At 56.5% G+C, this 24274-nt stretch overlaps 1 protein-coding gene across 5 annotated transcripts in view; it reads left to right on the forward strand.

The window, feature by feature from the left end:
* Positions 1-24274, forward strand: part of COQ8A (coenzyme Q8A) — a 47672-nt gene that overhangs the window by 21122 nt on the left and 2276 nt on the right. For 4 of the 5 annotated variants that reach the window (XR_003002447.1, XM_024739151.1, XM_024739158.1 and 1 more), the window contains exons 2-13: positions 3390-3575; positions 6074-6478; positions 6738-6804; positions 16294-16368; positions 19287-19409; positions 20970-21055; positions 21172-21312; positions 22979-23060; positions 23168-23261; positions 23551-23692; positions 23924-24031; positions 24176-24241. Coding sequence is in view for 4 of the 5 variants with exons in the window: in XM_024739151.1 (XP_024594919.1) it covers positions 3399-3575; positions 6074-6478; positions 6738-6804; positions 16294-16368; positions 19287-19409; positions 20970-21055; positions 21172-21312; positions 22979-23060; positions 23168-23261; positions 23551-23692; positions 23924-24031; positions 24176-24241 (1566 nt within the window). In the remaining variant the exon portion in view is untranslated. The remainder of the gene's footprint in view (positions 1-3389; positions 3576-6073; positions 6479-6737; positions 6805-16293; positions 16369-19286; positions 19410-20969; positions 21056-21171; positions 21313-22978; positions 23061-23167; positions 23262-23550; positions 23693-23923; positions 24032-24175; positions 24242-24274) is intronic. The other variant, XM_024739181.1, reaches the window with a different exon arrangement.

The following is a 24274-nucleotide window of genomic DNA, read 5'->3' on the forward strand; positions in this document are numbered from 1 at the left end:
TCTAGTTGGGGACTTGCCCTCGGGTGGCAGCAAACCGCCACTGCTGAGTCCTGAAGGACAGCAATTCCCCCCCCCCCCCCCCCCCCCCCCGCCACTTTCCCCCCTTGGTGTCCATACGTTTGTTCCCTACATCTGTGTCTCAATTTCTGCCTGCAGACCGGTGCATCTGTACCATTTTCTAGGTTCCACATACATGCGTTAATATACGATATTTGTTTTTCTCTTTCTGACTTACTTCACTCTGTATGACAGTCTCTGGGTCCATCCACGTCCCTACAAATGACCCAATTTCATTCCTTTAATGGGCATTTAGGTTGCTTCCATGACCTGGCTATTGTAAATAGTGCTGCACTGAACATTGGGATGCATCTGTCTTTTTGAATTATGGTTTTCTCTGGGTATATGCCCAGTAGTGGGATTGCTAGATCATATGGTAGTTCTATTTTTAGTTTTTTAAGGAAACTCCATACTGTTCTCCATAGTGGCTGTATCAATTTACATACCCACCAACAGTGCAAGAGGGTTCCCTTTTCTCCACACCCTCTCCAGCATTTGTTGTTTGTAGATTTTCGGATGAAACCCATTCTAACTGGTGTGAAGTGATACCAATTTTGTTTATCTTCTCAAAGAACCAGCTTTTAGTTTTATTGATCTTTGCTATTGTTTTCTTTGTTTCTATTTCATTTATTTCTGCTGTGATCGTTATGATTTCTTTCCTTCTGCTAACTTTGGGTTTTGTTTGTTCTTCCTCTAGTTCCGTTAGGTGTAAGGTTAGATTATTTATTTGAGATTTTGCATGTTTCTTGAGCTAGGCTTGTATAGCTATAAACTTCCCTCTTAGAACTGCTTTTGCTGCATCCCATACGTTTTGGATTGTTGTGTTTTCATTGTCATTTGTCTCTAGGTATTTTTTGATTTCCTCTTTGATTTCTTCAGTGATCTCTTGGTTATTTAGTAATGTAGTGTTTAGCCTCCATGTGTTTGTGTTTTTAATGTTTTCCCCCCTGTAATTCATTTCTAATCTCATAGCATTGTGGTCAGAAAAGATGCTTGATATGATTTTAATTTTCTTAAATTTACTGAGGCTTCATTTGTGACGCAGGATGTGATCTATCCTGGAGCATGTTCCATGTACACTTGAGAAGAAAGTGTAATCTGTTTCTGGATGGAAAGTCCTATAAATATCAATTAAATCTATCTGGTTTATTGTGTCATTTAAAGCTTCTGTTTCCTTATTTATTTTCATTTTGGATGATCTGTCCATTGGTGATTTTCTCTATTCTGTTCTGCAGCAGTGAATTCCGCCATTCTGTCTTCCAAGTCACTTATCCGTTCTTCTGCCTCAGTTATTCTGCTATTGATTCCTTCTAGTGTAGTTTTCATTTCAGTTATTGTATTGTTCATGTCTGTTTGTTTGTTCTTTAATTCTTCTAGGTCTTTGTTAAACATTTCTTGCATCTTCTCGATCTTTGCCTCCATTCTTTTTCCGAGGTCCTGTATCATCTTCACTATCATTATTCTGAATTCTTTTTCTGGAAGGTTGCCTATCCACTTCATTTAGTTGTTTTTCTGGGGTTTTTTCTTGTTCCTTCATCTGGTACATAGCCCTCTGCCTTTGCATCTTGTCTATCTTTCTGTGAATGTGGTTTTTGTTCCACAGGCTGCAGGATTGTAGTTCTTCTTGCTTCTGCTGTCTGCCCTCTGGTGGGTGAGGTTATCTAAGAGGCTTGTGCAGGCTTCCTGATGGGAGGGACTGGAGGTGGGTAGAGCTGCATGTTGCTCTGCTGGGCAGAGCTCAGTAAAACTTTAATCTGCTTGACTGCTGGTGAGTGGGGCTGGGTTCCCTCCCTGTTGGTTGTTCGGCCTGAGGCAACCCAACACTGGAGCCTACCTGGGCTCTTTGGTGGGGCTAATGGCAGACTCTGGGAGGGCTCACGCCAAGGAGTACTTTCCAGAACTTCTGCTGCCAGTGTTCTTGTCCCCACGGTGAGCCACAGCCACCCCCTGCCTCTGCAGGAGACCTTCCAACACTAGCAGGTAGGCCTGGTTCAGTCTCCCCTGGGGTCACTGCTCCTTCCCCTGGGTCCCTATGCACACATCGGTTTGTGTGTGCCCTCCAAGAGTGGAGACTTTGTTTCCCCCAGTCCTGCATCAAATCCCACTAGGCTTCAAAGTCTGGTTCTCTAGGAATTCTCCCTCCCGTTGCCGCACACCCACGTTGGGAAGCCTGATGCGGGGCTCAGAACCTTCACTCCAGTGGGTGGACTTCTGTGGGATAAGTGTTCTCCAGTCTGTGAGTCACCCACCCACAGTTATGGGATTTGATTTTGCTGTGATTGCGCCCCTCCTAGCGTCTCACTGTGGCTTCTCCTCTGTCTTTGGATGTGGGGTATCTTTTTTGGTGAGTTCCCGTGTCTTCCTGCCGATGATTGTCCAGCAGCTAGTTGTGATTTTGGTGTTCTCACAGGAGGGAGTGAGAGCACGTCCTTCTACTCTGTCATCTTGGTTCAGGCTCTGAAGCTCAGGTTCTTGATGTCTCATCACAGGAAGAATTCAGTGAGAGACAGTGGATTTATTTAGAGAGAAACACACTCCACAGACAGAGTGTGGGCCATCTCGGAAGGTGAGAAAGGCACCAGGGTATGGGGTTGTTGGTTTTTATAGGGGTGGGTAATTTCATAGGCTAATGAGTGGGAGGGGTATTCCAGCTATTTCAGGAAGGGGCGGGGATTTCCAGGAATTGGGCCACGGCCCACTTTTTGATCCTTATGGTTGGTCTTGGAACTGTCGTGGCGCCTGTGGGTGTGTCATTTAGCTTGCTGATGCGTTACAGTGAGCGTATACTGAGGCTCAAGGTCTAGTGGAAGTTGACTCCTCCGCCATCTTGGACCCATTTGGTTCTAATCAGTTTATGTCATGTCCTTGGGCTATGTCATTCTTTCAGAGGTTGTGCCTTGCTCCCTTCCCTCCTGTTTCATTCCTTCCCCAACCTACGGTTTTGGTCCAGAGGGAAGAGCTCTGGACTAAATCAGGACACCCAGATTCAAGTCCTGGTTCTGCCACTTGGTGGCTGAGAGACTTTGGGCAAATCCCTTTACTTGTCTGTGCCACGAGGTGGCTGTGAGGCCCAGGTGAGGAAACATGGTCCAGGCGCACAGCCCTGACTCCACGGACTCTCTCTTCCTGCTCAGCGCCCTGCCGTGTGGGGAGTCACTCAGTTTACCTTGAACCCTGGGCCCTTCCTCTCTTTTCTCTCAGTCAACCTGGATCAGAAGGGGAGGTCATTGGAAAAACCAAACAGCCATAGTTTGGGGTAGAGGTAGCCCGTGTGAGTGCGACGCTGTGTGAGGCGTGGAGCCCCGACCCTGACTTGGCCCACTCTCTTCCAGCCCTGAAGGATGGCTTCCATGTTGAGGGACACCATCATGGTGGTCAAAGGCCTTGCCAAGCTGACCCAGGCGGCCGTGGAGACCCACCTGCAGCACCTGGGCCTCAGCAGGGAGCTCATTATGGCGGCCAGGGCCCTGCAGTCCACGGCCGCAGAGCAGATCCGCATGGTCTTGGGGCAGGTGCAGGTAAGGAGGCCAGTTGGCAGTGGGCGGGGTGCCAGTGGGAGGGGGCCTTGACGTTTCACCATCCAAGGGGAGGGTTTTAAGCAAAAACGAGTGCTGGAGCTGTGGTTGTCAACACGGCCTGCTGTAGCAGAGCGCCATCCACCGTGGCATCACCGGCATGGTCCCCACCCCTGCTCCTGACAGTCTGAGGGCATGGGGAGGGCGCGTGTGTGTGTGCGCCTGGGCATGTGTATGTTGGGAGCTGTGCTGCAAGGGTGCCCTGCTACCGCACTCCTCCCATTTCTGCTCTGACCTTCTGGACAAGGACACGCACGCTCCTCCAGGCTGTGGGACATCCCAGCCCGCCGGCCTCTGGTCATTCTCAGAGTTAAGATTCCCATCTCTCCCCTCATGCACTCTAAGGGTCCAGTGGCGGTACTGTGTCTCTGTCTCTACACAGATAGCTTCAGCTTGCAGAGGTGTTCACACCTGTGACCTCTTACAAGCCTCACAGCTCTCCTGGGAGGGGTGCAGACCCAAATGCTTCCCCCTTTCTCAGATGGGGAAACTGAGACTGAGCAGTTCGATGTGATTACTGATTGACAGCACCGGAATCCTGTGTCCTCTTCCCAGTCTCAGACTCCCCGCCCGCCCTCTCTCTGCTGAGGCTGGGCTGTGCCCTGGCAGCCTCATTTGGTGCCTTCGCTGGTGAGGAGCCATCGCCTTCCTGTTGGGTGTTTGCCTTGGAGCATCCGGGAAGTGAGGTTGCCCAGCACCCTTGGGCCGCCCAGGAGAGGAGCGTGCTAGACGTGGGCGGGCCTCCCTGAAGGGTGAGAGGGAGCCCAGGCTTCCCGCTCACCCCTCTGCTCCCCTCAGACGGGCCTGGCCCCAGTCCTTGGAAGCGGCAGGGCCATCCCCTGGGACAGCCCCTCGGAGGTAGGAGGGAGTGGCAGTCCCCCACCGCGAAGGAGGCGCCGAGCAGGGCGATGGTCTCCGGTGCACTCCCATTCTCTCCCTGCACACTCAGATGTGGGTTCCTCCCCTGTCTGTGAGGGGATGGAGGTGCAGGTACTCCAGAAACCTCTCTCCCTCTAGCTCCTCAAGGGATTTGTCCACTTATTCATTCGGCAGACACTTACTGAGTCTGGTCCCGTTGAGACACTGAGGCCCCTTGGCTGCCACATAAACAGCTTATGGTCACGCAGGGCAGGTGGCCAGCGCTGGAGTAATGGGGCAGAAGGAGTGGTGAGCCCGCGGCCGGTGTGGGAGCTACAGGAGTTACGTGGCTCTCGGACCCTGTCCCAGACTCCCTCACTCCAGGGCTTCCCTGGCCATCTGACAGGTGCCCCTTGATTCCAAGTAGAATTCATTTCTGCTCCGAGGAAGGTGCTGTCAGGCGGCCTCGGGGCGGCCTGCGGGGCAGGCCCTGGCTTGGGATACCTGCTCTGCCGTTGGCTGCCTGGTGGGCCTTTACCGGATTATTTTAGCTCTCTTGACCTCTGTTTGCCACTTATGAAATGAAAGTAACAGCCTGTCTCTTTCCTTCCTCTGGAGGGCAAGTCTTATCTGCTTAGATCCCACAGTGTCTTATAAAGCTGAGAGTGAGAAGGCTTTGGGGTCTACTGCTGTTTCTGCAGAACCTACAGGCCACACTCCATGCACTGAGTCCATTTCAGTGGAATCAGGGAATCCAGGTCCCCGACCTCCCTTCAGGAGTCAGTGCTGTTCTAATTATAGCCTTCTCGGCCCTGTTCCCCTGGCCCCGTCTGTGCTGCACGTAACTCTGTGACTGTGGGGGGGAACCCTCTTTTCAGATGAGGAAGTGGCAGAGAGGGCTCAGGAACTCTCTCCAGGTCGCGAGGGGTTCAAAAGTGGAAAGAGCCTGGGCCTGAAGCTCAGGTCTCGGCGACTGTTGCAGGGAAAACATGTTCTCTCCCCCTCCTCTCCTGTCCTGTACCCCCTGCTCCTGGAAGAGCCGGGCCAGGTCCTGGATGTGACAAGCCCTCTGGGGAGAGCCCCTCGGGGGGCGCGCAAGGCGCTGGCCTGGAGAGGCAGGGTGGCTCTACCTGTGTGCTGCGCTCGCCTCCTCTGGTCTCCGGTTGTGCTCTTACTTCTCAAAGCTTTCCCCATCTTTTGCCCTGGTTCCCCTTCCCCAAAGCCCTGGTAGCTGCTCTTGAGCCCGGATTTACAGGTGAGGAGCTCGCTGTCGGGAGAGTGGTCGCTCCCCTGGTCTGGGCCGGGCACCCAGCAGGCGCTCAGGGACCACGGGCGGCCGGCTTGCCGGGGCCCACACGGCAGAGCCCTGGCAGGAGCAGGGCTGGAATCCAGGCCTCCCGGCTCCTGGGCTGCTGCTCGCCTCCGGCACTGGCCACAGGCCACGGTGGTGACATGGTAGGGCCCTCCAGAGGGTCAGAGGGTGGTGGGCGCTGGTGTGCTGTCCTGGCCAGAAGGGGATGCACACAGGGAGGGGCTCCTGGCCGGCCTCTTGCTCCTCTCACGTTGCCGTTTGTTCCCTGCAGGGTCAGGAGAAGCATGAAGAGTCTTATACCAAGAGCTCTGGCAGCCTGCAAGCAGAATTCCACTCCTCAGGGCTGAGGGCCGAGGGCGCCTCAGAGGAGCTGTCTGCGGCCTCCTCCGATCAGTCCCCTCCGCCCTGGGATCACGCCCGCAGCCAGGGCCCAGCTCCTGCCTATGTTGCCAGCGGACCCTTTAGGGAAGGCGGGCTCCGGGTCCAGGCCGCCTCCCCTATGGGCAGGGTGAACGGGCCGCTCTTTGCGGACCCCAGAGACCCATTCTCCGCCACAGGCCTGCAGCGAAGGTTCTACCACCAGGACCAGTCCCCTGTGGGGGGCCTGACAGCTGAGGACATTGAGAAGGCCCGGCAGGCCAAGGCTCGCCCGGAGAGCAAGCCCCACAAGCAGATGGTGTGTGCAGGGGGGCCCCCAGGGTGGGGCTGGGGGCTTCCCACGGTGCTGCTGGTGTCAGGCCCCCTCTTCGGGGACATTCTTTGGGTGCCGTGGCCTGGAATGTCAGGCACGGAGGCCTCTTGGGGGGGTGTGCTGCTGGGCGGAGCTGCTGCCCTTTGGGGGTGGAGAGGGCGTGCGGGGGGCGGTGTGAACCCCTGAAGGTCGGTCCTGTCCCTGTTCACTGATCCCCTGAGGTCTCTTTCTTTTCGCCCTCTAGCTCAGTGAGCGGGCTCGCGAGCGGAAGGTGCCAGTTACACGGATTGGGCGGTTGGCCAACTTTGGAGGTGAGGTGCCAGTCCCGGTGAGTGGAGCGGGGGCCACCGCGGGGCCTGTGTGCGGCGGGGAGGCTGGGGACCCAGGGGTGCCCCGGGGAGGGTGGTAGCTCCTGTGTTAGCCATGCCGGGATGTTTTTCCCTGGGTGGGCGATTCAGTGTCTGCCTCAGCTCACCCCTGGGGGTCGATGCGTGGCTGATTCCACGCTGTGGGCTGCGGCTCTGCTTCTTGGGGGGCAGCGTCTGCAGCATCAGCTTTTCACTCAGGCCTTTGGAGGCCCCTGCAGGGAGGAGGTGGGACAGTGGGGCTCTTTGGCTCCTGGACCCAGTGGTTTTTGCCCAGCCGTTTGGGGACCCGTTTGCTGGGTTCCCACGGGCCCGCGGGCATCAGTGGAATGACAACGAGGTGCCGTGGCCCCGAGCTGCTGTCCTCCATTTCAGTGTGCTGAGGAGTTGTGAGTTTGTTCTTTTCTTTAGGGGTTTGCATAGCCGTTGTGTCCAGTACCCCGCTGTGCTCTCTTCGTCCAAGTTGGAGGATCATTTTATAGTGAAGGTTTACAGCAGTTGTCTCTGCTTTTACGACATTGTATTGTCATATCTGACCAGGATGTTCCTGTTGAAAATGCCGTCCTTTGCTATGCTTCTGCTTGAAGATGGAGTGACTTCCCTAAAGCCCGCTTATCCTCAGTAGGTTCTCCAGACGATACAGTTAACGAAAGTAACAGCCTTGGCAACTTGATTCGCGTACCCACCTGGGGCAGGTGCTTATTTGCATGGCTCTGTGTAACAGTGGTCTCATTGATTGGTTCCTGTTGATGCCGGTGCTGACGAGTCATGAAAGCCCGCTCTCACGTGTCTGAGCCTTTACCTACCTGCCTTTTGCTTTGCTGGTTTGTACGTCTCCCCTCCCACAGACCGCACATCGGGCACGCTGCTCTCCCCGGCTGCCTCTTCTCTTGTGGAGACCCTGTCTTACTCCTTGTTCGGGGGTGGATCTGTGCTCCTTGTTAGCCTGGCCCTCTGGAAGCTGGCCTGATGTGTGGGTTCTCACGTTGAAGGAAGGCTGGCTGTCTTCCTTAGGTGCAGAGCAAACTAGGTTAATTGGATAGAATTTTCTCAAATCTGAGGTTTTCTTGCGTAATTTTTACCTTAAAATGAGGCAACTGCTGCCACTTAGCTTTTCAGGAATCCAGCATACAGTTGTCATCGGAGTTCCGGCACAAAATTGTTGCTTCATTTCACTTTAATGGGTTAGCGTTTTAAGCAGTTCCTCGTAGAACATTGTAACTCCCTGGGGTGCCACTACCAGAATGGGCTGCTCTGGTGGCTTCCAGGGGTCCTTATTGCCCAGAAGACATGGCACTTTCCCTGCTTTGCTCAGTGGCTATTAGTTGGGACATTTATTATTCTTAAAGTATTAGATGGAGATTCTGTTCTCTCCCCCCATTAGTTTGAGGGCAGGAACTGTTCTCTTCTTACTTTGTAGTTGGTCTTTCTCTGTAACCTATAATCCTCCTCCCCTCACTGCAGACCAGGGCTCACCACAGAGCTCTGTCCCCGTAAGGCTTAGTGTGACTGATGTATTTTAGAACGGGCGTAAGCCTGTCTCGTGAGTCTTTGTCGGGGTGGGGTAGTGGAGGACCTGTTTGGGAGAAGTGGTTAGGATGAAGGTCGTGATGGCCAGTTAGTATCTGATGGAAGTCCTGGTGAAGCAGGCAGGAGTCAGGCCTTTTTGGGGGGTGGGTTAAGGAAAGCAGACTGAAGTGAAAGCGGTTGTCTAGGAAGGTGTGTAGGACAAAAAGTCAACTTCGTTAAAACCAGGGTACAGGGCTCCCCTCAAGGCGTGGGGGACGTGGGCTGCCAGAGGGAGCTGGGGTTGGGGTGAGGAGAGACCCTGGTCTTTGTAGGGGCTTTGCACCATCAGGAGCCTCTTGAGCCCTTGCTGACAGCTGCCTGATGCCTGGAGCCGCCCTTCAGAGTCTGTGCTGGAGATTTGCTCACAGCTGTGATTCTCAGCTGCACACGTTGTTGCCCGAGCAGTTGGCAGCTCATGTTTCAGGATTAGAGGTGGCAGGATGGGAGCAAAGAGGAGCCAGGTCTGGAAAGAACGTGAAGTTCTGGCCCCAGAGGTGAATTCTGGGCCTTCTACCCTATCCAGAGGTTTTCACCTTTCGTGAGTGTGAAATCAGTTTAATGGGTCAGGACCAGCATTTAAGAAACAAACTAAATAGAATGGAATTGAATAGAAAAGGATCAGAATTCGTATCATAGATGCTTAGAACTGCACATGTTGCAAAAATATTTCTGTTTCAGAGATCTAAATATACTATCGACGTATGTTCTTCATTGCATTGTGAAGTATATGGCTTACTGGTGGGTCATTATCTAAACAGTTGGAAGTAACGCTGCTCTACCTTCTTCTCCTAGAAAATACTTCTGGCCTTTCTTCCTCATGAGGGTGAGATGGTTTTGAGGTGCAGACTAACAGACTTTAGGAGGTTGTTATACTGTAGGTATGAAAGAAAGGGATTGCTCTAGATCTCGGGGGGTAGGATTGTATTTGGGAAGGTCAGCAGCAGGTATTCAGCTACATAGAGGCAGAAGGCGGGGCTTTCCATTTGGGTGGCTCCTTCTGATGCTGAGGTGGTGCAGGAACTCTAGGTCTAACTTGGCCGTGGGACATTGTGGCTCTGATGCTATGGGCATGGTGATCTTTGGATATTAGATTTTGTTGGAGAATGAAATGAAAGATAGCATTAGATATTGGATTTGGGGTCAGAACTGGACTTTAGGTCATCATAAGATTTGGGTTATAATTCTGGCCCTGCTTCCTGTGACCTTGGGTCTTGCCTTGGTTTGCCTTTCTGTGAAACAGGGCAATAGTCAATTGCCATTGACTCCAATGGGAATATATTGGTAAATGTTCCATGTGTATCTGAAAAGAATTCTGGCATTGTCAGGTGCAGTTCATCTATCTGTCTAGTCTAGTTTGTTACTCATATTAATCAGATCTTTTAATGATTTTTTTGGTATGTGTATTCTTTCGTTCTTTTTTTAAAATTCTTTTTAAAATTAATTTTTATTGGAGTATGGTTGCTTTACAATGTTGTGTTAGCCTCCACTGCACAACAAAATGAATCAGCCATACAAAAACAGATATCCCCTCCGTTTTGGACTTCCCTTCCATTTAGGTTGCCGCAGTGCATTAGATAGATTTCCCTGTGCTGTGGTATGTTCCCATCAGTTGTCTGCTTTACACATAGTAACAATAAAGTAAAGTATAGGTGTCAATCCCAGTCTCTGACTACCTCCCACCCTACCTCTTTCCCCCTTGGCATCCATACATTTGTTCTCTACATCTGTGTCTCTATTTCTGCTTTACAAATAAGATCATCTGTACCATTTTTCTAGATGGTATGTTTATTCTGTCAGCTATCAAAAGAGACATTTAACAGTCTTATGCTGTGATCATGGATTTACCTACCTCTTAGTTCTGTCAATTTTTGCTTTAACGTTTTGAAGCTGTGTTACTGGTTGCTTACAGATTTAGAATTCTTATATCCTCCTGGGGATTGACTCCTTTATTATTATGTCTTACCTCTCTTATCTCTATGAAAGTCTACATTGTCTGATGTTTTCCAGCTGTTCTTTTGGGGGGTGGTGGTCAATGTTTACATCGTATATCTTTTTCCTTCCTTCTCCTTTCAGCCTTTTGTATCGTTATATTTAAGGTATCTCTTTTGTAAACAGCATATATATATTTTCTTTTCCTGTGATTTAGGTACAGACCATTAATCTTAATATTCTAATGTGAGTATTTAGTTCATTTACATTTAATGGAGTTGCTGATGTATTGGGGTTTATATTTACTGTCTTAGTCTTTGTTTACTGTTTGACCCATCCATTCTGTTTCCTTTTTTCTCTTCTGTCTTACCTTCTTTTTAAAAATTTTTACCTTTTTTTTAATTGAGGTATAGTTGATGTATAATACTATGTAAGTTTCAAGTGTACAACATAGGGATTCACAATTTTTAAAGGTTAGGTTCCATTTGTAGCTATTATAAAGTATTGGCTATATTCCCTGTGCTGTACTATATATCCTTGTAGCTCATTTATTTTATACATAATAGTTTGTACCTCTTAATTCCCTACCCCTTTCTTCCCCCTTTCCCCTTCCCTCTCCCCACTTGCCTTGCCTCCTTTTGAATTAATCAAAGAGTTTTTTTTTATTGTATATGTTTTCTCCTTATTAGTTTGTGTGTTATCATTCTACTATACTTTTAGTGGTTTCTCTTGAGATTACAGCATACATTCTTGACTTACTACAATGTAATAGAAATGATAATTTTTACTACTCCCCCAGTAATGCTAGCACTTCAGAACAGTTTAAATCCCTTCTTTGTGTGTGTGTTAATGTGGATATGTATTTTGTTTCTACATGTTTTATATTATATACTAAATTATTAAGATATGTTAAACCTTACAAGATGTTATTTCTTTGTATAGCTCGTATGAATTTAGATTAGCCACATATTTACCCTTTTTGTGTTTCTTTCTCCCTTCATTTTTTTTTTTTTTTTGCGGTACACGGGCCTCTCACTGTTGTGGCCTCTCCCGTTGCGGAGCACAGGCTCCGGATGTGCAGGCTCAGCGGCCATGGCTCACGGGCCCAGCCGCTCCGTGGCATGTGGGATCCTCCCAGACCGGGGCACGAACCCGCGTCCCCTGCATCGGCAGGCGGACTCTCAACCACTGCGCCACCAGGGAAGCCCTCTCCTTTCATTTTTATATTAGAATTACTTGTGGGGTAATTTTCTTCTTCTCTGCAGAACTACCTTTTCTCTTTTTTTGTAGTGCAGAGTGGTAATCATTAATTCTCTGTTTTTATTTGTGTGTAAATGTCTTTATTACACTTTTTGTTTTAGAAGGTATTTTGGCTGGGTATAATACTCCATGTTCAAAATTAATTCTTTTGGACACTTTAGCAATATTATTCCATTGTCTTCTTTGTTTTGTTTTGTTTTGTTTTTGTTTTTTGGCCGCACCACGCGGCATGTGCGATCTTAGTTCCCTGACCAGGGATTGAACCCACGCCCCCTGCAGTGGAAGTGCAAAGTCTTAACCACTGGACCACCAGAGAAGTCCCTCAGTTGTCTTCTTAACTTCCATTGTTTCTGTTGAAAACTTAGCTATTCGTTTTACTGCTGCTCCTTTGAAAGTAATTTGTATTTTGTCCTCTGCTTTTAAATTTTTCCTTTTGCTTTTGTTTTCCAGCAGTGTGACTGTGACATGCTTGGGTATGATTTACTTTGCTTTTATCCTGCTTGGGATTACAGAGCTTCTTAAATCTGTGCTTGATGTCTTTCATCAGTTTTGGAAAATTCTGGTCATTTCTTCAAATATTGTTTCTGCCCTGTTCCCTTTCTCCTCTCCTTCTGGGACTCCAGTTACACATATGTTAGATCTTTCCCTTCTGTCATGTGTATCTCCTCTACTCTTTTCTATATTTTTCATTTGTGCTTCAATATTATAGGTTCAGAGGAGATGTCTTATCTCCTCTGCACCTATGAAATGAGGGAGAACTGGACGATTATAGAAATGAGACCAACAGATAAAGTAGGCACTAGAGAAAACTTACCAGAAGGAGTTGAGCACCATGTACCTGACTTCCTGAGGGTACACGCTGCGCACTTGCTGTCGCTCTAAGTAGCCAGCGCTCCTCCGGTGCTCTCTGAGGCAGCAAGACAGATGCCCTTTAGGTCCAAGAGAAGTTTGTGCCCTTGGCAGGGGTGAGGGAGCATGGTTTCTACTTTTTCCAGGAGCATACTTTAAAAGGGACTCTTGTCTGTTTTCTGTCACTTAGAGCCTCTGTGAAGGAGATTAGGGCAGTTATAATCTCCAGTTACAGATGAGGAAGCTGAGCCACAGTTGCCAGTCACCCAGGCCCATATGTGCATCTGTGACAGTCCTGGGACCCGGGCTGAGGAGGCCTGTATCATACAGATGGCAGGCTGAGCCTGTCGCCCCTGAATTCGTCCCGTCTCCCCTGAGCCAGCAGAGGGGCTGTCAGGTCTTCCCCCCCGCCCCGCTCTGGCCTAGTTCTGAGAACCGAGGAGAACACTCTACAGGGAGCTTCGTCCACTGCTCCTTCCTATTGTCCTTCCTGTGATGCTGTGGGTTGCAGCCCCCTCCCAGGCCCCCTCTTCTTCCCGGTGCCTGGTGCTGGCACAGCGTGGAGGATGCAGGGTGATGGAAGAGAAGGTGGAATTACCAAGGGTTCGGGAACACCTTGAAGTGAAGGAAATATCCTTGTCCGCTGCCTTTGCTGTGTGGACTTTCTTGTCTTATCAGATCAGAAGGATTGTTGGATGTGTTGGAAAGGGGAGGCCTGAGAACAGTGCCTGGCACGTGGGTGGTGCTGTGTGAGTGAAGCGGTTTCACCCTCAGATCTGGCCCGTGCTGCTGCAGAGGACCTCCATCCAGCCTTGCTCTGTAAACATGCCTGGGGGTTCCGGCAGGTTAGGCGCCCCTCACTAGGCCTCCTCACAGACGGTGCTGTTTGTTGGAAGGTTTTTATTCACTTGTTTCCTCTGTGTCTGTGGGGTGCTGCTCGGGGGCACTCATTTGGCTCTGAGGACCTGCAGAGGGACTTCGGGGAGGAAGGAGCTGGGCCAGGGGCCTGGGCCCCCTGATCAGTCCCACAGCCTGGAAAGCGGCCCAAAGCACCCCCACCCCCTTGGGGAGACCCTGCTCCTTGCTGCTCGTCACTGCCACCGCGTTTCTTGCCTGCAAAATCTCCGTTTGTGAGAGAAATGTCAGGAACTTTCTTGGAAAGGGCTGGCGCCTTCTCACAGGCTAGGGTGGTGGCCAGGCTGCTGACGGTGGCCATGGGCCCGTGGAGCCGGTTCTGTGGCTGGTCTCCCCTGGGACATCCGTGCGGGCCGGGCCGGGCCTGCCTGTGGGTCAGAACATGGACAGGCGCTGTCCTAAGGGCTGGGGGGCCGAGGTGGAGTGGAAGGCCTCAGGTGACGCCGCAGACTGAGCGAGCACGGGCTCGGGCTGTCCTCACCAACGCGGGGAGTCCGAGGCAGAGGCGCTGATCTCCCAGGAGCTGCCTGTAGGTGCCGCCCGGCTCCGGTGGGGGGGAAGGAAGAGCCTGGCTGGCCTCTGCCAGGTTGGGGATGGCGGGAGGGCCAGCCTGTTCTTGGTTCACTAGAGCAGGAGCTCCTGAGGTCCGGGCCGGCGGGGCCGCAGTGGGGAGCCTGTCCCTTGGCAGCTCCTCGGACCTGGCCCTGAGGGAGCTCGCGGGGGCACAGAAGGAGCCTGCGGCCTGCTTTGCAGAATGTTCCCTCCGTGATTCAGTGTTCAGTGACAGGTCCTTGGCCTTGGAGAGCTTTGGCTCTGCCCAGCAGCCCAGGATGGGCCAGAGAAGAGTTCGGCAGAGCGTGTGAGGGGGCCCAGCTGGGGGCCCTGCAGAGAAGGGCGCTCGGCGTCTGCTCTCAGTGGCCAGCCTGGGTAACCTTTGACACGTCTGCCTCTTTGGTAGGCTTGTCTTTGGACTTGATGTAGGCAGAGAAAAATCTAGAGGCGGAGAGACATTGGGGAAGGTCACTGCAGTTTGAAGGTTAGCGTTGCTCTTGCCATTCGTTTGCTGAGTTGGACAGTGTGCTGAGGTGGGGGGAGGGGAGGGGAGTTACCATTTGACCGGGGACGCAGCTCTGTGCCCAGTGTCCTCCGGGGCTGGGTTGGGGTGTCAGAGGGAAACAGGGCGTGGCAGCTCCATCCCAGCACGCCAGGGTGTCCTTGGGGGCATTTCCAGGTGACCGTGGCCTCTGCTCTGGTCGCCAGAACTTGCGACCCACCAGCAACGTGGGGTGTTGAGCACTTGAAACGTGGCTGGTCCAAGCTGAGACATGCTTCGAGGACGAAACGCACATTGGAATTTGAAGACTTAGTACAAAAAAAAAAAATAAAAAAAGTAACGTCTCTCTAACGATGTGTATACTGAGTACTTGTTGAAGTGATAATGTTTTGGATACACTGGGCTAAGTAAAATATATGATCAGAATTCCTTTCACATGCTTCTTTTTGCCTTTTTTAACATAGCCCCCAGAAAATTTAAAATCATATACGTGGCTGGCATTATATTTTTTTGGCAGCACTGGCCTAGCCCTTTGAATAGGAGAAAGGACAGTAATAGCGAACACCTGAGTAGTGTTGCCTTACGCCCAGCCCTTCTGGGAGGGCTTCACTCTTATTCGGCTATGTAATCCTCACACTGACCTGTGAGGCAGGAGCTACCTGGCAAAGCAGAGGGTGAACGGTTGTGTAATGGTGGGTAAAATGTACTGCAAAAACATCTTAAAAAATTGGGCTATCCTCTTACGATTTTTAAAATGTATTTTTCATTAAATAACTTTTTCAGTAAATTCAATAATAATTTTCATAAAAGTAATACATAATCATTGTAGAAAATTTGGAAAATGTAGAAGCATGTGCAGGTGTCCTTGCCCGGTGTGAGACTCCCAGCCCCCCAGGGCTGTGCTCGCCAAGGCCCACTGGCCTCGGGGCATCTTTGGCGTCTTCCCTGGGTCTTTGCTGTCCCTTCTGCTGTGGTCAGCGTGCTCCTCCAAGTGTTCCTCACTCTCTCGCCTAGTGTGCTCCCGCCTCCCAGGCCAGCTGGAACTGTATTTCAGTAGAGGAAATAGGCCCCGAGCCAGGCTCCTGGGCTTTCTGTGTGCATTTAGTGGCACCTGCTGGCCTCCTCAGGCCCCTCCTAGACAGTAGGGATCATCCAGTTCCAACCTCTGGACCAATGAGATGTTAATAAACCTTGATTTCAAAGATTGCTGACGGGAGGAGGGCCTGGTACCCCACTGTCCTTAGACCACCGTCAGTGCCTGTGGGGCCTTCCCCGCAAGTGAGGGCTGTAGCCTGAGCTCCTGGGACTCCCCATGGCTTTTGCAAAATGTTCCAGTTCCCACCAATGACTGCTTTATATTGCAGTGGTAACGCCTCTCCTTGCGACTTCAGTGAACTGGGTTAGAGAATTCTAGAGTGTTGGAGGCTCTTCACACAGACTATGAAGTGGGCGGCTGCATCCCAAGGGGATGCCCAGTGTTGTCAGGATGTCCTTGGCCTGCAGCCGTTCCTGGCCCACAATCCATTTGTGCTGCATCTTGCCCAATGCGTTTCTCCGTCGTACGTTGTTTTGGAGGTGTGTGTGTTTGTCGCGTGAGCCTGTAGCAAAGGTGATGGAAGTGGCGGTGGAGGAGGCTTTTTCAGCGAAAGCACCAACCTTGAGGCAGGTCTTCTCTGAAAACAACAGCTGTGTATCTCCTACCTCCTTATCCCCTCCCTTTTCAAGATGTCTGGAGTGTCAGCGAAGGTCCCCAGGGGAGCGAGGCAGGTGTCTGTGTGGGGCTGCTCCGGGCCTCGTGGGTGGCGGGCAGTGGGCAGCCCCTGAGCGAATGTCCAGAGCCCTCAACCTCCTCCTTGCAGGTCTGGCCGTGGGTCTGGGCTTCGGGGCCCTGGCCGAGGTCGCCAAGAAGAGCCTCCGCCCTGAGGACCCCTCAGGTGAGCTGGGCCCATGATGGGGAGGGCAGGGTGGGCCCTGAGAGTTGGGCCTGTCAGCTCCCAGCTCCCACCTGCGTTCCCCGAGGGTTGGCCTCCAGAGGCACCTTTCATCTTGTGTTCCGTGTTCACGGCAGCCCTGGAGTTTGAGGCCTGAAGGCTGTTCTGTTCCTGTCCCGGCCCACGTTGGCTCACCCAGCCGTCCTGGTTCCTCCGGGCCCGCACACCTTCCCTCTTCTGATAGGAGCCTCCGGTTTGGCCCTGCCTCTGCCCCCGCTCTGCAGAGCCGCTGGGGTCCCAGGTCTGGCCAGGTCAGGTGCCCAGGGCTCCCCGTTTGGCTGTGGTCGAGGGGCGTGGGAGCTGCTGGAACAGACCCCATGGGCCCCCCATTCCCCCACCTCGTGACATGGGGTGGCCATTACCCCTCCAGCTTCAGACGCTTTGTCTCTGAGGTGAAGATCGTGACTCCTCTGTCCCCTGCCTCCCAGGGTCAGCCTGGGGTCAGGTCAGAACACTCAGTTCGCCTTGTCTGGGTGGCCAGCTGTGGGTGGTGCTCCATGGAGAACATTCTGCAGACCGGCTGCTCTGAAACCTGGGGTGCTTAGGGTGCTCTGATGGTGGGTCAGGGGGCAGCTGGAGGCTCCACCCACCTCCTGCCCAGTCCCCTCCCCCGGGCTTGTCCAGGTGTTGGGGGGAGGCGGCTAGGCAGGTGCAGGACGCTTTCCCTTCAGCAGGGTCCTGGGGGCTGTTGAGAGCAGCCCTGCTAGAGCCATCTGCTTGGTGGATTTCTCAAAGTTTACTTGAAGTTCTGAGCTGAGTGCCCCCTGCCCCTGGCCCATTCAGGGGACATCCCCCCTTCCCTGGGGACCCTGAGTGATCCCCACTGTCCTGCTGTGCTGTGGTCCCTGAGGCCCTAGCTACAGCCTGGGGGCCCTGAAGGGGGGCCTGCCAGCCACCTGGATGGCCCCGCTTCACCTGCAGGACCCTCTCGAGGGGATGGGGGCCTCTGCGGAGAAGGTGCTAGCCTGTCCTCCAGGCCCCTGAGTATGTGTGTGTCCTTGGAAGGGACGGGAGAGCAGAGAGGATTAGGGAGGGTATTTTTAGTGTCGGTGCTGAGACTCTGGGAAGTGAGAAGCCAGCCTTCCCCAGGCACAACCTCTCCCATCGTCCCTCTCAAAACTGGCTGCCCTCCGTCCTGCCCCGTCCAAGCAGGAAAGAAGCTATACTGGCCCCAAGGTTACAGCTGGTGTCCTTTGTCAGGGAGGCGGTGGCCCTTGTTGGGGGTCAAGAGGCCTAGGTGCCACTGGCCCAAGAGCAGGACACGGGGCTCAGGCCCAGAGGGACGTGCTCTAGCTTCCTGAGCAGGCCTGGGAACCCCTGGGCCTGGAGGGCACCGACCAGCCTGGCCCAGGCCTCCCCAGGGGCTAAGCCTCTCCTGAGGGGGGCACGTGCCCACCACACCCTTGAACACCCCTGGCTGCCCCCGGGTTGTTTTCAGAACCAGCCTTGCCCGGGCAGGGGCCCAGACTCCAGCCTGTGGACAGTGGCCAGCCGTGAGGAGTGGCTGCCTGGGAAGCTCAAGAGGGACGGGCGCCGTCCCTGGATTTCGGGAGCGCCGCTGTCGCCCGGGTCTGCTGTGTCCCTAGGGGAGAAGATCTCCCTCCTCCTGCCGGGGCCGTGGCGTCTCTGCCCTGCCCGCCTCTCCTCAGGGACACAGGCCCAGGTCCCGGCCCACAGGGCCCAGGGGCTGGGGAGGGCAGAGCGGACATAGAGGGCCGCCTATCCCTGCTGCTGCCCGAGGCGAGGGGTGATCTGGGCACCCTTCTTGGCCTAGACACCCTGGAGTGGCCCTGCCCAGGGGCTACAGCTTTCTTGACCCCCGGCAGCTGGGCTGCTTCCTGTGGAGCTGAGATCTCTCCCCTTCCCGGGACCCTGTCCTGCTGTCCGGGACCTTGGGGTGAGCCTAACCCCGCGCAGGCCTAACAGCTGCCGCAGGTGTGGGCCTTCAGTCTCACATCCCCCTGCAGCCCACCCACCCTGGTGTATCAGAGGCCAAGCTGGGCACGGCCCCGGACAGAGGGCAGTGGCATGATGGCCGCCTCCCGTGTTCGTGCCTTGGGGACCCAGCTCAGACCCACTCTGAGCGCTGGGCCAGGCCCGTGGTGATGCTGGCTGAGGAAGGTGCCAGGCTCTGTGGGGGGCAGCCCTCGGGGGTTCCTGATCTAACTGGGCTCACAGGACAGAAGGCAGGAAAAGCACCGACTGCCACTGGGTCACCCCCTCCTCATCACCTTGAGTCACCACCCTGCACCCTCCCACCCCCAACTGTGCTGAATGGAGGTTGTCTGCACACCTGAGGTCCCTATACGTTCTCCCCAGGCCAGCTGGCACCAGCCGGGTGAGGCTGTCCTTGACCCTGAGCTCCCCTCCCTTGAGGACTGCGCTCTCACTGCAGCCAGTGGCCCCAGGTGACTGTGCAGAGAGTCCAAGGGTGCTGGTGACCTTTGTCCAGCACACTGAGGGGCGAGGGACAGTGACTTGGCAGGGGCTGATACGGAGGGAGAGACCCCGTGGGCGAGCCTGTGTGTGTGTGTGTGTGTTGGGATGGTGTTGGAGGTGGGCCCGGGGAGACCTGGGTGGCCCCCGAGGGCCTTCCTCGGCATCTGGGATGTGGGTGTGAAACGTGGGGTTAAAGTTGCATTGCCGGTTTTGTGGACCCCGAGGAGGAGAGACGTTGACTGAGCCCTTTGTGTCAAGCTCTGTGCTGGGACTTTACTGCATCTCACTTAAAACGTGTTAAACCCTGACGTCTTGTTATTGTCCTTGGACCCACAACCAGGGGCGGGTGGAGGGGCCTCTGGGGGATCCCAGGCCCAGCAGCCCCGCCTGAGGGAGGCCATGGTGACTTCGCTCCTCTGCAGGGAAGAAGGCCGTGCTGGATTCCAGCCCCTTCCTGTCAGAGGCCAACGCGGAGCGCATCGTGCGGACGCTGTGCAAGGTGCGCGGGGCGGCGCTCAAGCTGGGCCAGATGCTGAGCATCCAGGGTGAGTGCGGCTGCGTGGGCTGGGGTCGGTGAGGCAGCGTAGGGAGGGGAGCTGGGGGCGAGCAGTGGGGGGCGCCGCACCTGGCCCCGATGGGAAGGGGTGGGAGGTTTCCTGCCCACGGGCTTCTCTTGTTTGAAGCTTGGCTGTTAACCCACCTGGGATGTTTAAAAACAGTGTCTGAAATAGGAGCCCATGGTTGTTTTTCCGTCTTCTTTCTGAGTGTTTTGACATGTCCAGAGGTCCTGGCATCTCAAAAGTTGGGGAGAGTCCGGCTGATTCCCACTGGTGCCCCGCGCGGTGGTCCGAGGGTGCTGTTTGGGGAGCTCACGGGCCTGCGGTGGCGTGACACTGGGGCATGGGCTGTGTGGCCCCGAGGAAGGAAGGCCAGGGGAGACGGCGGCGGCTGAGCCAGAGGCTGGCTCATTGCAGCCCCCAGAGCAGAGCTGGGGTTCGGGGGGCCCTCCGGGCCTCTGATGGTGCCTCCCAGGTAGGAGCACCCGAGGGGCTGCTGTCCTGAGTGGGAGCACAGCCAGTCCCCCCACAAGCAGTCAGATGGACTCACTGAAGTGGCCAAGTGCAGGACAGGAGTAACCACCCAGGCAGGTGGGCGCAGGCACTGCGTGTGCCGGTGCGGACTCTGGAGTGGCACGCGCCCCTCGGAAGCCCTTCTGTGCGTGAGCCCCGCCTCTAGGACGGAGAGCCTCAGAGATGCGGTCAGGGCTCTGCAGGAGCGGCTTCATCGAAGGATTCTTTCTGGTCTCAAAGAAACAAACTGAAGCCAGCCGCCGTCCGGCTGGTGAGCTGCGTGTTGAAGCTTCTGTGTGTGTTACAGAATATTTCAGAAAGCTATTCAACGACGTGGCAAGTGCTCGTGAGAAACGGCTGCAGGAGGGGAGTCGGCCAGAGCGTCTCCAGGCAGCGTGACTGCAGTCAGGGAAAAACGCATAGGGAAGGGTCAAAAGGAAAAAAGAGATCAGTAGTTCTCTGTAGGTAGATTATGGGTATTTTAAACATTCAATACGCTTTGTTCCCTAAATGTCTCTCTCTTATAATCATAAGAAGCCATGCCTGCTCTTTCTAAGGAATCCAGCTCCTCAGGTCCCTGGGTGGGGGTGAGTTCCTAGGCCGCGGCACACGCTGCCCCGTACGCCATCGGCAGGGCCCCGGCTGCACAGACGCACCCAGTGCCCGGCTGGGGAGGGGTGCCGTGGGCCGGGCTGCGGGGGTCTCGGATTTGGTTGTTGGCTGAGGTGGGCCAGGAGCGTGCACGGGTCAGCATCCCTGCGTCCCCTCTGGAGCCTTGGTCCGCAGTGTCGAGGGTCTGTGTGCCAATGGGGAAACGCTCCGCGGGAGCAGGGAGAACCCGAGGCTGGGCCTGCTGTGTGGCGTTGGGCCCGTGCCTCATCTTCTCTGAACCTTGGGTTCAGCGTGTGAAGGGCAGAGCGGCACCTCGGCCTACCCCCCGGGAGGCCTCGCTGGGCAGGGCTGCTCGAGGTGGCCTGTGCACCCTCCTTCCGAGGGGTCAGCCTTCCGCGCTCTGAATGCTCTGCTGCCTTCCAGACGACGCCTTCATCAACCCCCATCTGGCCAAGATCTTCGAGCGGGTCAGGCAGAGCGCAGACTTCATGCCGCTGAAGCAGATGACGGTGAGGCCGGTGCGGCCCAGGGTCCGGGCGCTGGCAGCCCTGCGGGAGGGGTTGGGGAGGGCCCCTCAGGGTGTCCCCGGCGGTGCTCATGGCCCCTCCCTGGCCTCTCCCTCCAGAAAACTCTCAACAACGACCTGGGCCCCAGCTGGCGGGACAAGCTGGAGTACTTTGAGGAGCGGCCCTTTGCAGCCGCCTCTATCGGGCAGGTGCACCTGGCCCGCATGAAGGGCGGCCGCGAGGTGGCCATGAAGATCCAGGTGGGCACCCGGGATGTGGGCTCAGTGCCCTGAGGGGCTGCACAGGGCCGAGCCGGGCCCTGCAGTGCGGGGCCTCTGCACCCCACCGTCCCCTGTGTGTCCCCGTGCCCAGGGCAGGGCCTGTGTCTCATCACTTCTGTCCCGGCACCTGGTCAGCGGTGGGTGCCGAGAAGTATTTGCTAAGTGAGTGACTGTAGGAGGGAGGACAGCCTCCCAGCACGCTTGGTTTGGTGGGGGCAGGGACTGGGGACAAGTGACTGTCTGGGGCCTGAGCCGCAGGGATGGGGATGGGGGAGGGAGCAGTCGGCGGTGGAGAGCAGGGTCGCAGTGGGCCCGGGGGTCACGGCAGCCCTGGTGGCTCTTGGCTCTGCCTCGCGGAGGTGCGGGGTCCGGGAGGGACACAGCTGGGCAGCTGGTGGGTGGCAGGGGGGCGGGGGCGCCGCGGGGCCTGCTGTGTCTGTCTGCCTGACTCCCCTGTCCCCCGCAGTCCCCCGGCGTGGCGGTGGCAGGGGGGCGGGGGCGCCGCGGGCCCTGCTGTCTGTCTGCCTGACCCCCCTGTCCCCCGCCGTACCCCGGCGTGGCCCAGAGCAGCGGCAGCTGGTGGGTGGCAGGGGGGCGGGGGCGCCGCGGGCCCTGCTGTCTGTCTGCCTGACCCCCCTGTCCCCCGCCGTACCCCGGCGTGGCCCAGAGCAGCGGCAGCTGGTGGGTGGCAGGGGGGCGGGGGCGCCGCGGGCCCTGCTGTCTGTCTGCCTGACCCCCCTGTCCCCCGCCGTACCCCGGCGTGGCCCAGAGCAGCGGCAGCTGGTGGGTGGCAGGGGGGCGGGGGCGCCGCGGGCCCTGCTGTCTGTCTGCCTGACCCCCCTGTCCCCCGCCGTACCCCGGCGTGGCCCAGAGCATCGGCAGCTGGTGGGTGGCAGGGGGGCGGGGGCGCCGCGGGCCCTGCTGTGTCTGTCTGCCTGACTCCCCTGTCCCCCGCAGTCCCCCGGCGTGGCGGTGGCAGGGGGCGGGGGCGCCGCGGGGCCCTGCTGTCTGTCTGCCTGACCCCCCTCTCCCCCGCAGTACCCCGGCGTGGCGGTGGCAGGGGGCGGGGGCGCCGCGGGGCCCTGCTGTCTGTCTGCCTGACCCCCCTCTCCCCCGCAGTACCCCGGCGTGGCGGTGGCAGGGGGCGGGGGCGCCGCGGGGCCCTGCTGTCTGTCTGCCTGACCCCCCTCTCCCCCGCAGTACCCCGGCGTGGCGGTGGCAGGGGGCGGGGGCGCCGCGGGGCCCTGCTGTCTGTCTGCCTGACCCCCCTCTCCCCCGCAGTACCCCGGCGTGGCGGTGGCAGGGGGCGGGGGCGCCGCGGGGCCCTGCTGTCTGTCTGCCTGACCCCCCTCTCCCCCGCAGTACCCCGGCGTGGCGGTGGCAGGGGGCGGGGGCGCCGCGGGGCCCTGCTGTCTGTCTGCCTGACCCCCCTGTCCCCCGCAGTACCCCGGCGTGGCCCAGAGCATCAGCAGCTGGTGGGTGGCGGGGGGCGGGGGCGCCGCGGGGCCTGCTGTCTGTCTGCCTGACCCCCCTGTCCCCCGCAGTACCCCGGCGTGGCCCAGAGCATCAGCAGCTGGTGGGTGGCGGGGGGCGGGGGCGCCGCGGGGCCTGCTGTCTGTCTGCCTGACCCCCCTGTCCCCCGCAGTACCCCGGCGTGGCCCAGAGCATCAGCAGTGACGTCCACAACCTCATGGCCGTCCTGAACATGAGCAACATGCTTCCAGAAGGTCTGAGGCTGCCGCCGGGCAAGGGCAGGCCTGTGGGCGGGCTCTGGGGACCCCGGGGGCCTCCCGGGGAGCCCCCAGTCCCCCTGACGCCCTCCTCCCTGGCCCAGGCCTGTTCCCTGAGCACCTGATCGACGTGCTGAGGCGGGAGCTGACCCTCGAGTGTGACTACCAGCGAGAGGCCGCCTGTGCCCGCAGGTTCAGGTGCGGCTCCAGCCTCGGGCCCTTGCCCGTTGCTCCCGCTGGGGAGACAGAAGGGGTGGCTTCGGGCAGCCCATTGTGGGCTGAAGGCCCCCCCCGCCCACTTCCCCTGGCTCTGAGGGGCGATGGCTGGGTTTGGGGCCTGAGGCTGGGGCCGTGTCCCGCCCAGCTCGGGGCAGGGCCCTCCTCCGCCTGGGGGGCTCAGCCCCTTGCTGTCCTGTGTGTCGCCCCAGCGTGTTGCTTGGGTGCGATCAAGGAGGCCCGGGTGTGACCTCCCACCCGCCCCTGCTAGGGAGCTGCTGAAGGACCACCCCTTCTTCTACGTGCCCGAGATTGTGGACGAGCTCTGCAGCCCCCATGTGCTGACCACGGAGCTGGTGTCCGGCTTCCCCCTGGACCAGGCCGAGGGGCTGAGCCAGGAGATCCGGAATGAGGTGGGTCACAGGGTGGGCCTGGAGCCCCGAGGCCCCACTGTGGGGCAGAGCGGGCAGGAGGGCTGCTGCGTTTACCCACCTGGTGGTACGACTGGCCTCAAAGTCAGCTCTGGGCGTGAGGCAGGATGGGGTGGAAGATGGGGAGGGAAATGGGAGTCAAGCTTCCCCGGCCCAGATCCAGGGGCCACCGGGTGGCCCGGTGCTGGTGACGAGGACCCACCCGGCCCCCAGATCTGCTACAACATCCTGGTCCTGTGCCTGAGGGAGCTGTTCGAGTTCCACTTCATGCAGACAGACCCCAACTGGTCCAACTTCTTTTATGACCCTCAGCAGCACAAGGTGAGTGCCCAGTGGGGCCCCCACAGGGAGCCTGAGCTCCGCTGGAGCAGGGTCCGAGATCTGGGGGTCTCAGCCTTCTGCCGCCCTGTCCCCCCAACCCGTGCTCCACTGGGGCAAACCCTCCCCGGTATCGCCCGTTCCCAGGTGGCTCTTCTGGACTTCGGGGCGACTCGGGAATATGACAGATCCTTCACGGACCTCTACATCCAGGTAGGGGTGGAGGTAGGGCTTGGCCTGGGCCCT

This window comes from Neophocaena asiaeorientalis, unplaced genomic scaffold, assembly GCF_003031525.2.
Source record: "Neophocaena asiaeorientalis asiaeorientalis breed wild unplaced genomic scaffold, Neophocaena_asiaeorientalis_V1.1 scaffold347, whole genome shotgun sequence".
Taxonomy (NCBI): domain Eukaryota; kingdom Metazoa; phylum Chordata; class Mammalia; order Artiodactyla; family Phocoenidae; genus Neophocaena; species Neophocaena asiaeorientalis.